The sequence below is a fragment of the Brachypodium distachyon genome, chromosome 5, assembly GCF_000005505.3.
Source record: "Brachypodium distachyon strain Bd21 chromosome 5, Brachypodium_distachyon_v3.0, whole genome shotgun sequence".
NCBI lineage: Eukaryota > Viridiplantae > Streptophyta > Magnoliopsida > Poales > Poaceae > Brachypodium > Brachypodium distachyon.
This window is the reverse complement of record NC_016135.3, coordinates 22,491,875-22,505,782: the sequence shown is the minus strand read 5'-3', so window position 1 is coordinate 22,505,782 and position 13,908 is coordinate 22,491,875. Positions and strand designations below refer to the sequence as shown.

Sequence of the window (13,908 nt, the reverse complement as noted above, 5' to 3'; positions counted from 1 at the left end):
TTCTTAGTCAACAGCTCCTTGAAGAACTTAGCATACATATGCACATGCAGAACTGCTTTTAGGACAGGTATTGTAATCTGAACATCCTTCATGTTTTCAAGAAACTTGGCATATAGCTTATCTTCTTTTGACTTCTCAATTCTAGCTGGAAATGGCAACCTAATCTGAGGCTGAGGTTTTATAGATGAACTTGACTGATCCTGCAAGTTTTCATCTGAGTCAATCTCATTTTCATTCTCAACAACTGTCTCCTTTCCTTTTTTTACCACATCATCAACCTGCTGTGTATAAACTCTCATTGTGGGGGAACATAGGATTATTTTGAGGGTGTTGGCAGAATAGGGCCAAGCACTCTACCACTCCTTGTAGTGATAGCTTCACTAGACTCAATAGCTCCACAATGAGCTTTTGGATTGGCTTCAGGTTGAGCTGGCAATCTGGTTTCTGATTTTCCTGAAGGATTACCAACAGAAAACTCATCCATCTTGCTAGCTAATTTCTGCACTGTGTTGTTTAAGCTGCTCAACATTTCTAACTGAGTTTTGTTTACATTAGCCATCATTTCCATCTGTTTCTCCATCAACTTCTCCAAGGCATTCATTCCTTCTTGCTTGGGTGGATGTTGCTGTTGCTGTTGAGCTGGGTGTGATACACTGGATGAGAATGATGTTTGAGGTATTGTTCTTATAAGATAAATTGGGGTGTTGTCTCCACTGTGAATTATAACTATGAGAATAAGGGCCTTGAGACTGAGCATAATTGACCTCTGATATAGACTGAGCTGAAGATTCTGAATACCCTGCACACTCACCATCATGCCCTGGCACTCCACAAATGCTGCATACTTGAACTGGCTGAGAAGCAACAGAAGATGCAACTGAACCCACATATTTAATTGAAGATATAATACTAGCCTGCATCTATGACATGTTCTTGTTCATAATTTCAATCTGAGCTGCCAATGAATCTGTTGGAGATATCTGATACATTCCTGACTTCTGAGGAACTACTGACCTCCCACTTGCCCACTGGATATCATGAGTTGCCATGCTCTGAATCAAGGTAAAGGCTTCATTTAGATGTTCATAATTCCTCCTCCACCAGCTGATGAATCAACATAAGATCTGGTACTAGGAGATAAGCCCTTATCGAATGTTTGCAGAACCAGCCATCTTTCTAATCCATGGTGAGGACACAGCCTAAGCAGTGTTTGATATCTATTCCAAGAATCATGCAAACTCTCATCATTGAACTCCACAATATTATTTATCTTATCCCTATACTCTGCTGCTTTCATTGGGGGGTAGTACTTCTCAAAGAATGCTTGCATCAGATTTGCCCAACTATTCTTTTGACTGACAGGCAGAGCATTGAGCCACAGTTTTGCACCATCTCTCAATGAAAATGGGAATAGCTGAAGCTTGATGACATCAGCAGGTACCCCATTCATCTTAACTGTATTACAGTACTCCAAAAACTAACTGATATGCTCATGTGGATCATTCAGAGCTGAGCCACTGAACTGAGAATGCTGCACCATACTGATAAGTGAAGGCTTCAACTCAAAATTGTTTGCTTCAATAACTGGCTGTGAGACATTAGCGGCAACATTCTGATGATTTGGTATCCAAAGATCTCTGACTAGAGTTGTGTCTCCCATCTTTGGTATTTCTTGTTCAGATTCACTGTCAAAGGAAGCACTATCTGAAATTTCAGTATATACTGCACTACTGCTAATTGATTGCCTCAATTCCTCTCTGATCTGCCTGAGAGTTTTCCTGCAATCTGAACCTTCTAAAATCTTTCTCCTCTGACTTCTTGTGAGCATTCAACAATTTCCTGCATTTAAAAAAACAATTCCTCTGCACACAAACAAAACTAATAAACTAATTAAGGGTTAGTTTCCAAATAAGCCTAACCAACAGAAATTAAACAGGTTAAAGGACTAGTCTCTGGTACTAAAGTTGGCACTCAAAATCACTCCCCGGCAACGGCGCCAATTTGATTGATGCAAATATTGAGGTTTATGTCGTGTTCTCCACAGGGAGTGAGTTCCGAATTCCAACTAATTCTCAAAGCTAGACTCACAATTTTAAAGTTGTTGCAGATTTCAGAACTGAAATAAACATTAAAAGCTACTGGATCCTCTGTTTTTAGTTGTTTTTGGATAATAAAATTGCAGAATTAACACAAACTAAAGTATAGCAGAGAAGTTCAGCAAACAAATTATCTAGACAGGGAAGAAGCAAGTTGTTTTAGATAAGGAAGAGCATAGATTAGAGGGAAAACAACAAGATCTAAACATCACAGCTACTACAAACTGAACTAGAACAATTTACTGCAAGGAAACTGAATTCAACAACTTAAACAAGAACTAGAGCAACAATTATCACAGACAAGCAACAACAACATTGATCTAAGCACTGTTTAGCAGGAAAGGGAAGAGATTAGAGCTAGGGTTTCAGATTAGAACTTCGTACAACAAGGAAGCAAGGATTAGACAGGGAAGAGTTGGACTGGTCGCCGATGAAACCCCAGAGCACGTCGTCGATTTGCTGGTGAAGGGGAAGCAGGAGATAGACAGGGAAGAAGTAGATCTTCAGGTCTTCATCACCATGACAATGGAGCTTCTCTCCTCTCTTCTTCCTATCTTTTTCTGGTTTCCTCTCTCCCGAGACTCCCCCCCTCTCTCCCTCAGGCAGGAAGCTGCCTTTTTGCTAAAGGATGGAGTGGTTGGAAATTTTTGCAGGTAAACCCTTCAAGTTATCTCATATCTGCTCAAGTAGATCCTTTAGGGACTTGTGGTTGATGCTTTAATTGGTCTTCTTCCTTTTCCCCCTCCAAGATGAAGAAATTGTGCCTAGACGCACAGATCCTGCAATAATTACACTAAGCATGTAAATATACTCATTTAAGTGATAAACACATGATTAGCATTAATTAAGAGCTCAGTTAATCTAAAAAATGGGAGCTTAGCATCAGATAATGATTGATTAATATTGAATTATTGATGTTGATCAGGGTTTAAAACATGCGTCGGCGCAAGGCCCGTCTAGTGCACAGTACACTTTTTCGGGCCAGACGAACGAGGTGCACCATGTAGCCACGAGAGCCACATCAGCAGCCTGGAGTTTGACGTGGACAACTGCACAATCTTGAGCCACGTAATTGCAGTTGGTCGTCACAGTCGAATACTCGTCTGATCTGGCGCACCCAACGCCTTTCCTCTATTTTCTTCTCATTTTTATTGCCTCCGCAGTTTGACCTTATTTTTTGTTAAGCGTTGTTGACCTTATTGCCACACGTATCGATAATTATGAATAAATTCCACGAAGAAAAACAGGCTTGTTTCCCTTCTACATTTTCCATCTTAATGAATTTTTCGGCCTTAGGCCCTTCGGGATCATGCTTGTTTTGCACTCGCTGCAATGATTTATGGATCCGCCTATCTGCCCATATTCTTTTTTGGATAAACATAGTACAAATGCAAATGCACATAACACACGCGTACACTCATCCCTATGAACGAACACTCTATCCCTATGACCACCTCCGAAAGATTGGGTCGACAGATTTTGAGAGATTGACGAAATCACTGCAGGCACCTTGCTGTTGACGAGTACGTCACCTACCACTAAAAGAATACCGTCGGTTAAATCCTGAAATAATTCAGGAAAATGTGACACCCATGTCAAGTCTAGAACTTGAATTTTGGGTAGGTTGGTTGCACCACAAGGAACCAGACCATTTTTTTAGAGCCAGAACCAGACCACCTGAGGTAGCTCAGTTCACTGCCCATATTCTCTAAAGCTACAAATTTGGCAAAATTATCATACACAGAACTCAAAGTTCTGGAGTTCGTTTTTACATGCCGACCCAACACCGTGACTAGTGGCGGAACTTGACAAAAACGTTTGAGGAGGCAAAAATATAACTTTTATAGCTAATTACGAAATGATGCTCCCTCTCCGATACATAATAAGTGTGGAGATTTAGTAAAATCAAAATTGACTTTGAGAACTTGACAAAAACGTTTGAGTATGTTTGACAATTTTTTTTGAGGAATACGGTACAAACGCAGAGGCTCACAACACGCGCATACACTTATCCCTACGAATGCACACACGCACACCCTACCCCTATGAGCACCTTCGAAAGACTGAGCTCACCCCACACCCTACTCCTATGAGCACCTTCGAAAGACTGAGCCAGCCTACCACTGAAAGAATAACGCCGGTTAAATCCTGAAATAATCCAGGGAAATGTGACACCCGTATGTCAAGTCTAGGACTTGAACCTGGATGGGCTGGTTCCACCACAAGGAACCAAGCCACCTGAGTTAGGCTCCGTTCACGAGTATGTTTGACACTTAAACCTACAAACTTAGACTAAGAGCCAAACCTTGTTTCTTTGGTTTCAATGATGTGTTCATCAGCCTCATGGAAATGAAAAATTCTATTGTTATGGTATTAATTGTCTCGCCGAAGGCCAAGATATTGACTGGTAGGTCGGTCCTTCTAGAATTGCGAGACACGAACACAACTATTACATATTTTTAGTTTCGCTACATGAAATCTTGCCAGGTTGATGGTGATGTGAGATACGTAGTCTATACCAATCTAAAAAATACGAACCGTTCTCTTCGTCGTCTGTCAAACTTCCCAAAAAATTGTGGGTCCCCCAAGATTGCATGTATATTAGACCTACTAAGCAGTCTAGCCCGTTACCTGCACCGAATTAGACTGGAACCCACTCATTGGCATCCACGGAAGAATACATAAGCTTCACGGCATCCACGGAAGAATACATAAGCTTCATATAACAATATGAACTGCTAAATATAAATATCCACCCATCTATCTATAAATATCCACCCATCTATCGATCTATAAATATTTTTTAGAGCTTTCGATCGAGTACCTGCTGCCGAGTACATACTACTGGCCAGCCCCCGTCTCGTCGACAGTCGGAAACTTCGTCTGCCCGAGCCGCAGATTGCCACGTCAGGTCATGGACGCCGTCGCCAGCTGCCAGTTTGAGGCTAGGGCACAGGCCGCCGCCGAGGAGGCCGTCCTCATGCGGATGCTGCAGGCACGCGCACGTCTGCACCGGTGATGGAGGTGATCAGTTATGCACGAGTTTACAAATGCCAATTTCATCTCTCCTGAAAATAGCTTTTGAACTTTGTGTTTTTTTTGCTGTATCCAAGAATTGAGTTAATCGTGTTGAAATTAATAAACCTCAATTTAACATGCTGTACTGGTCCAGATCAAGTGATACTCCTGCGGGTAGGACTGAGAGGCAGTGCAGGTTGATTACTTTTCGTATTGCTTGAATTAGGAATATATAATGTACAAAAATCTGAATGCAATTGATGTTTGAGCCTTCGCAAAAATATGTTTGTAACATTGTATTTATACCACACGAGACAAGTCGGCGGAGGTGGTGTGACGAGAGGAAGAAAAGGAAAAAAAATGTACCATTGATATGTGAGATCTATCAGAAAATGCATATTTTCAAGTGTACAATTTTTTATTTTTTTTGTCCCGTTGCAACGCACGAGCATTTCGGTTAGTATAGATATAAATACTAAACGAAGAGTTTTGCGCAAAAAAAATGGTGTTCCTGGTTAGCAATGATAAGAAAGCTGAAGTAATTGTTGGATCCATGAGTTTTCTTTTCATTGTTTTATGTTTATTTTGGTAGAAATCTAGCTTGCTCAATCTTTTTTGACTGTTTTATCATGACTAATTGAATTTTTTTTCATGATCTTGTCGTACTTATTTCGAAGCAAAACTCGAATAAGCCTATTCAACAACGATAACTTACTGAAGATTATCACCCGATGGCACGAGCGACTTTTATCTCTACACTTGGTATATTACGAAGATACAATCCGAGCATTGAAGCATTGTCAACAGATAACCAGTCGCTGTACCATTTTCTTCCGATTCGACCGGATCTCCGATCTGAGCCGTTGACCATGAGATAAGGATCTGACGGTCAAAATACGTAGCCAAGGTTATACACCATCACCCCTGTCCCCGGCTCCACTGACCGCTGGACGGGGATGGTCGGCACACGCTTGCGGGAAGGGGAACAGAGAGTACACAGACCGGTCGCACCTCGCAAAGCCGTGCAAGAAAATACGTACGTGTAGGCCTTATCCTCTTCCTCATCAACCCACTCCACCGAGTCTCAGATAATCATCACGCCGGATTTTATCATCATATCATATAATTTTTCTTCTCCTACGAACAGGCTTCTTTATCCCGTCCCGCGCGCATTCCCCTCCGGCTACGACTCGTCATTCTTATCCTCTTGCTCCCCCGTTACCTTTATAGACCCCGCATTCCCCACATTGTCTTCTCCACACGCCGTTCTGCTGGGTGCTGCAAGTCTGTCGTTGCGCTGCGTCGATCGTTTGGTGCGTGCGCTGCGTTCGTGTGATCGGGAGATCGGGAGATGGAGGCCTTCGTCTTGTTCCCGCGGAGCGACGGGAGGATGGGGGCGGCCGCCTGCGAGAAGCAGCTGGAAGAGGAGGAAGAGGACATCGGGTGTCCGTCGGAGTCCGAGACATCGGCGATGGATCCCTTTTCGTCTTCGTCGGAGGAGCTTGATGATGACGCGACCTCGAGCTCGTCGGGATCGACAGACAACTTCGAGATGTCGTCGCTCATGTCGCAGCTCCCGCTCAAGTACGTGCTCGGTCACCTTGGTGTCCCTTGTGATCGCACAAACACCGTATTTCTTCATAAAAGATTTGTCAGATCTCGGTAGTTGTGATCTGACATGGTATGTTGTTTCTTTCTGACGCGTGCAGGAGGGGGCTGTCCAAGTTCTTCGACGGCAAGTCGCAGTCGTTTGCGTCGCTCGCGGCGGTGGGCGGCCTGGCCGAGGACCTGGCCAAGCCGCCGCTGCAGAAGCGGCTCAAGACGTCGCGGAGCTGCGGGGTCGGGCTGCAGGACGCGCACCGCAGGCGCTTCTCGCGGCCGTCGCGCCGCTGCCACAACAGCAATGCCGCCAACGCGGGATTCAAGAAGGTGTCCAGGGGACGGATCTCCTTGCTCGGCGGCAGCGCGGCGGCGCCGAGCGGGCTGACGCTCCGGCCGGTGGCGGCGAGGGCAGAGGGGTTGCCCGGGCGAGGAGCTCTGCTGTTTGCTTAGAAGATTGTTGACCCACAGGCCACAGATCACATCCGTCGAAGTGTCGCTTGTCGCGTGTTCTGAACTCTCTGATAAGAGTAGGGTGCGGTTGTTCCGTGGATTTTGACACGGCAATGACCCGGGGGGGAAACGTTATGTAAATAGAGAACTGAGCAAAAACACGTTGTGCAGATCTGTTCTGTTGCGCTCAGTTTCATCACCAGTGCATTATACTTGTCAGATTTCATATCAAAGATCACTCTGATCTCTAAATACGTTTGACTTGACTGTAAATCCATCCCGGACACGCGCGCTCCACGCAATGACGCACACACGTGGGTCGGGCACCGGCGCCTCGTTCAGCGGCACGCTGGAGCCGATAACGACAACGTGGAGCAACGGCGCGCGGTCGCAAGTTGGTTTTCTGTAGGCCGACCATGGACGGGCGCGGGCGGACAAGGCTGTCGAACTGGCGAAGGCGCTGGTGTCCTTGGCCGGCACCGGCAGGGATACTGGCAGACGGAGGCGCCCTCATCGACGCGTGGGGCCGGGCCCACCTGCCAGTGACTATGAAGTCACGGGCAGCACGTCACCGAAGCGCCGTCCCGCACAGACAAGCTTGGCATTCGGCATACGGCGACGTGCACCGGTGGCAAGGGAACCATGTTGGCATCAATCCGCTCGGCCATAGCAATTGGGAGTTTGGGATGCCATGAAGACAACACCCTACACCGCGCATGACACATCGTCGGTCACGGGCGTCCTGGTCTCCCAGATAATTAGTTGTTTTTGCCGACGAGTTCTATGCTATTTTCTCTCGCCTGCCTGTTATATGCATTGTTTCTTTCCCTTCCGGCAGTCCACGCAGCGAAGCGAGGGACGTTGTCCTGAAGCGACCCGTACAACTCACTAATAACTTTTTGCAGCATTACAGCTACCAAGCGAAAGAACAAGGGATGAGCGTCGCTAAAGCGTATATTCTCTGTGCCCATATACCATCGTACACACCAATCCTTTCACCAATGTGAACGTCTGGAGAACAACCTGTTTTTTTTTTGAAATTTTCTGTTGTGAAACACAATATCATTTATGCAATTGCATATAAACCAAAAAATCGCGTAGAACCTACGCGGATAAGCGATTTAAAAGACTTGCTGATCCCACCAAGCCAACGTCCAAACATATTAACAACTAAGACGGTGGGGGTAAATTAAATGACACAAAGACATCGTCAAACTAGACGCGCCATAAGGCATTGAAAAAACAAGTGTTGAATAGATTCATAAAGCAGATTTTTTGCATCCTTCTAAATTTTTTTTAACCAATTTGTCCTTCATCAGAACAACACCCCGGCTAAAGTAAGAAGCAAAGATTTAAATTTTAAATGGCATTTTAACTTTCCAGATAATCTTATGACGAAACTGGCATTCCGAATTGATGAGCTCTCTATAAAGAGATTTCACCGGACATTTCCCGGACGGCGACAATTTCCAAGAAGCTGAATCAGGTTGATCAACAAGATGAAATGAATCAAGAATTGCACATAATTCCTCCCAGGCTATTAAACGTGCGCCGATAATCTCTCTCCGGAACTCAATAAAAGGAGGATCAAAGCCTAGTATGTCAGTCACCGAGGCATGTCGATTAAGCGCAATTCGAAACAAAGAGTGAAATTGATGTTTGAGATGTGTAGATCCAATCCACGTATCCCCCCAAAACAAAACCCCACACTGCTCTTAACAGAAAAGGCTACATCAGGAAGAAAAGCTGGCTCATCCGTCAGCCCCTTCAAGAAAGGGGAATATGAAACCTTCATAGAAACCTGAGACAAGGTACTGGAATAAAGATACTTGTTAGGCAGTAGTTCTAATCACAACCCATCACCATCTAAAATTCTACCCTCTATGTCCCATATCAAGTGCCACAATTTTTTCTAAATTCCCATGTATCTAAACATGTTTTAGTGTGTAGATATAAATTTAGACAAAATTGCGACTGTTAATATGGGACTGAGGGAGTAAATAGCCATTCGCAGTTTAAAATGGACCTACAAACATCAAACTCCCCTGTACGCGTGGTCGGTGTGTGTCAATCTATTTGTGAGCGGTATGCGCATAATAACTAACTCAAAGTACTGCTCTTGCACAAATCAATTCAAATCCAGAGAATATAACAAGCCCAATGTGAGCAGATGTGGAATGTTCAGACGTTCAGAAGATACAAATTTACATCTGCCAAAGTGGGCTATATTACAACTGTACAAGAGTATCCTCAACTCTGAGATGAATGCAGAATTATTCAGCTATACACCTTACCCGACAAATCAGACCATTCTGTTGATACAAGGTTTGCATCTTCTAACAATACAATTTACAGTGTCAATTTTCCGCCATTCGAGGAAGTTCGGAATGGAAGAACATAGGCATGTAGTTTCAATGGGCATAGAGGCAACCAAATATTTACCTATTTTGCTTCAAATTTGCAGAGCATTGCCTTTCTCTATGCTCTCCGTCTCCGATGCTGAAGATGAGTATCAGGAACTCCAGGAGTGGTGAAATCAAGTTTTCTCCTCCACTGAACTGAAATAATTCTGGAGCCACTTCACATGAACCTCCAGCCCTGCTTCTCGGAGGCTGTTCAGAACGATCATGTACAGCCTCCTGTCCAGCTTGATGCCTTGCAGTTTCATGTCTCTAAGCAGCTCGATGAGCTCGTTGAACCGGCTGGACTTGCAGAACACCCCGACCATGAGACTCGCCATGGTCTGGTCGACCTTCATTCCGGTCTCCCTGAACTCCTGGTAGAAATTCATGCAGCGGTCAAGCTCTCCCGACCGGTTGAACGCGCCGATGATGGCCGTGTAGCTGATCCGGTCAGGTTGCACCTTGCGCCGCACCATCTCCTTCCAGATCTTCTCCGCCTGCCTGGAATCCCCGAGCTTGCCGCGCATGTCTAGGAGGGAGTTGTAGACCCACACATTGGGCTCGCATCCCTTCTGCTTCATCAGCGCCAGCAGCCTCGTGGCGTCGGACGCTCTCCTGATCTGCCCGTACATGGAGATCATGTTGCCATATGCGACCACACACTTGTCGAATCCCCGGTCGATCATCTCCGAAAAGACGGCCTCCGCCCTGTCGCTACGGCCGAGCCGGCAGTACACGTTGATCGCCGAGGCGTAGGTGACCTGGCCAGGCTCACATCCCATGGCGATCAGCTTGTCATAAGCTCTGATGGCTGGTTTTAAGCCTCTTTTCTTCACGAAGCCATTGACGATCGTGGACATCACGCAGTCGGTGACCCTCAGGCCGATCTCCCTCATGTCCTTGGAGACTCCTAGTGTGTCCTCCAGTAGCCCGGCCTCGACTTGCATGATGATCACCTTCAAGAACATGTCCGGATCCCGCAGCATCTCTTTCCTCCAGGCTTCGTGGTACAGGTCTTGTGACGACGCCATTTCACGGGCGTCTGCCAGAGACCCGATGACTGAAGAGTATATCGCGGCATCCGGCGAGATGCCGTCCGCCTCCATCTCTCGCAGGCACTTGAGCGCGTCCACGGCTCTGCCTGCGCGTCCCAGCGCATCGCAGGCGATGGCGTATGCCTCGAGGCAGCTCTCAGAGGGGTACCATTTGCGGGACCTGTACTGCTTGAACAGGGAAGCCACCGTGTCCGGCTCGCCCAGCGCCCCGTACGCCGCCATCACGGCGCGGTAGGCTTCGGCGTTCACCGACAGGCAAGACGCCTTCATCCGCTCGTGCAGCAGCACCGTGCTCCGGTACATGTGCAGCTTGTTGTACGCCTGCATCGCGGAGCTGAAGCACACGGCGGCGGCCGCGCCCTTCTTGCCTTCGAGAACCCCGAGCAAGGCGTCGGCGAGGCCGAACTTCCTCGCCCTGACGCAGCTCGCCACGAGCCGCGCGCACGTGCGTCTCTCCGGGAGCACCGCGTAGGCCCCGAAATCCTCGACCAGGTGCTCCAGCGATCCCCACTGCTTGGCCCTGAGCAGATGCACGGTCAGCACGTTCATCGTCTTCTTGTCCGGGCGGAACTCCGGCTGCTGCAGCGCCCTCCTGTAGCACTCGAACGCGAGCTGCTCGGTCTGCCGGTCGCCGCAGAGCCCGCGGATGAACTTGTTCGAGATACCGAGCTTCGCGGCGTCCGGAGGCGGGGACACCCGCGGCGGTGCCGGCGCCGGCGCCGGAGACGACAAAGGTTGGAGCTCATCGGTGAAATTCTTGGGCTCGAGAACAGGGGAAGCGCACGACCTGGAGCAGTGCAGGACGAAAGATGCGAGCTGCCGCTTGATCGTGCAGAGGGAGGTGTTGGGCGGTGTTCTTCTCGACGGATGGAGAGGAGGGAGAGGAGGCCAGTCCGAGTAGCATTTGGCGGCCGCCATCACGATGCAAACTGGAGGTTGGGAATGGCGGAACTTCTCTCTGTTCAGGACGAAGGCACCTTATCCTGCAGTGGAGGAGATTCCGTGTCGCCGTTTTTTTCACTTGCGTCTTTCTCGTGGAAATGTCCTTTTCGGACGGGTGGGATCTGGCCACGTGAGTTCTCCGTAGAAATTCCAGGGCGTCCATGACGTGGAGGTGCAGTTACCCGGCAAGTGAAAGAAGCTCAAATTTTGGGGGCGAAACTAGGGAAACCACGGCCTCATTTTGGCTCCTGGAGGCGCTTGCTCCACGTAGCTCGAGGCCATTGGACAGCCACCGGTTAACTTGTGACGCTACAGCTCTGAAGTGTTGGCAGGCGAAATTGGGGTCCAAGACATCATGAAAGCTACCAACAGATTTCCCAAGGCGAAATTGAACTTGTGGTGATTGATTGCATTTCAAGGAAAACATCACAAACTGCAACCGGTTTCTAGAGCCACAAGATTTGCGAATGTTCTGGCTCCCTAACAGCCGGATAAATTGGAAACATGCATTTTCCCCACAATTTCACGGTCTGTCCTGTTCAGGGTTCAGTCCATGGGATTAAATGTTCTAAAGTATCGATGGAATCTGAAATTTAAGTTGACCAATACCCAGAATTTATTTCACCCTGAAGGCTAGCACACAGAAGATTTTTACTCACAGATAGCGATAATGATTACATCCTTCGAGAGAAGAGGTACTATACTTTCAGAGGGGGAGGGGGGGGGGGAGGGGCAACAGGATGCATCGCTATTTCTCTAGTGACTTGACCAACTTGTACACGATATAAGACTTAGAGTTGAAAATATTTTATGCTGCTTATTTTTCAAAATGTAGAGGTAGATATGCATTTTTTTTACACTAGTAAAGTTGCACATAAATATGTAATGTGCAGCTATCCAATTTGGTTGTATATCGCCTGTAAGTTTCCAAAAAAAGAAAACATGGCCTGTAAGTTTGCTAGATGTGCATTATCCTCATACCATACCTTTTGGTTTGCTTATGAATGTAATTTCTGTAATTCAATCACTCATACATATATGTCGTCTGTCATGTAACCGTGGAAACAGAGTATCATGTATCTTAGTTTGCAAGAGGAGCGGTGGTTTTATATCTAACAGAAATTGGATAGTTATGTATTTTGGAATTATGGGAAATTGTAGTTGTAGAAGCATGTTGTAGAGCCGTTGCACATTTTCTACACCATTTTCTTTCTGCAACTCGGGTTCTTGTAATGCACAACATAGTCCACATAGAATTAAAATTTTATCGGCTGCTTAAAAAAATTGTGTGACTTTATCAACTTATGGTTATAAAAATTCGTGATAGTGCAAAGTTATCTAGGGACCACATGCTTCTCGAACACAAAAACATTTTCGCATAGGGTCAAATAGTTTGAAAAAGACCACGCATGCTATGACCGAGAATTACATGTAGACTGTAATTTCGTTTCAATATGTGTACAAAAAACCAAATCAAGGGTTTTTTAAGCTCCCTCGTTCTTGTTGTTTTTACGCGGATACAAATCAGTTCATTTTTCTATGAAAATTTAGATACATAGCCAATTCTAAAATATTCGATTGACATGTTCGTTTGGGATTATTTGAACTCGTTAAACCCATTTTATTCACTATTTCTTTTTAGTAAAGAGAGCATGTGAGCTGGGGAGGTAGTACTAAGTAACTAGTGAGAATGCAGCAGTTTTGTGTGATCATGGGCGTGCAGTGGAAGTTTTTTTTTTAGCGGTGGCATGCAGTGGCAGTATGTACTTTGTGTGTGCAACAAGTCCGGTGCGGCCGACGGATTTATCGCGGGTAGGGGCACCTTCCTGCCGGAGCTCCGGCGCACTCCCGCGGCGAATTGCAAGCTCTGGAGCCGCGCGTGCCCTAGAAAACGAAGAGAAGCGTCCGACTGTTTTTTTTTTCCTCCAGCGATGCGATCTGTTCGATTCCAACGGCTGGTCCTACTTTTTTTTTATCAATGGTTTATCTATCTGTTCTGTTTCCCTAGCTTGGCTGTTGGGCCTTGGGCCTGGAAGCGTGATCCTGTAGGCGCACGAGATCACTCCAGAGATCGTTTCGGACCAAACAGTTCGATTCCGGCGCTAGCTCTGCCTCTGCCGGTCCCGCAAGGAGTGCTGACCTTGGCACTTGTTTAAATTTTCTTATTTTTCTATCGGAAAACCGGAAAAGCAATCGAGAGCGGGAGCCCAGGCGCCCAGCAGCTGCAGACTGCCGCCTCGTTCATCACACGCGTGCCGCGCAGTATCTTGGTCTTGGGTAGGCCGATGCAATTGGCGGCTGCACAGCGAAGCATGCATCATGATCAATGCTAAGTAAAGTGCC

At 46.6% G+C, this 13,908-nt stretch overlaps 2 protein-coding genes across 2 annotated transcripts; one reads left to right on the top strand and one right to left on the bottom strand.

Moving 5' to 3' along the window:
* Positions 1-6,124: 6,124 nt before the first annotated feature.
* On the top strand, positions 6,125-7,420 carry LOC100846683. Its single transcript, XM_003581518.4, has 2 exons — positions 6,125-6,698; positions 6,824-7,420. The coding sequence occupies exons 1-2, from the start codon at positions 6,466-6,468 to the stop codon at positions 7,164-7,166; spliced, it is 576 nt and encodes a 191-aa protein (XP_003581566.1). The 5' UTR covers positions 6,125-6,465; the 3' UTR covers positions 7,167-7,420.
* A 1,860-nt stretch (positions 7,421-9,280) lies between these two features.
* Positions 9,281-11,637, bottom strand: LOC100840486 (pentatricopeptide repeat-containing protein At5g13770, chloroplastic). Its single transcript, XM_003580335.4, has one exon. It carries the CDS (start codon positions 11,539-11,541, stop codon positions 9,703-9,705), a length of 1,839 nt encoding a protein of 612 aa, XP_003580383.1. The 5' UTR covers positions 11,542-11,637; the 3' UTR covers positions 9,281-9,702.
* Between the last annotated feature and the right edge of the window lie 2,271 nt (positions 11,638-13,908).

Coding starts and splice junctions, on each gene's coding strand:
- LOC100846683 (XM_003581518.4), top strand. CDS start 6,466: ATGGAGGCCTTCGTCTTGTTCCCGCGGAGCGACGGGAGGATGGGGGCG. Junction 6,699..6,823: donor ATGTCGCAGCTCCCGCTCAA/GTACGTGCTCGG, acceptor TGACGCGTGCAG/GAGGGGGCTGTCCAAGTTCT.
- LOC100840486 (XM_003580335.4), bottom strand. CDS start 11,541: ATGGCGGCCGCCAAATGCTACTCGGACTGGCCTCCTCTCCCTCCTCTC.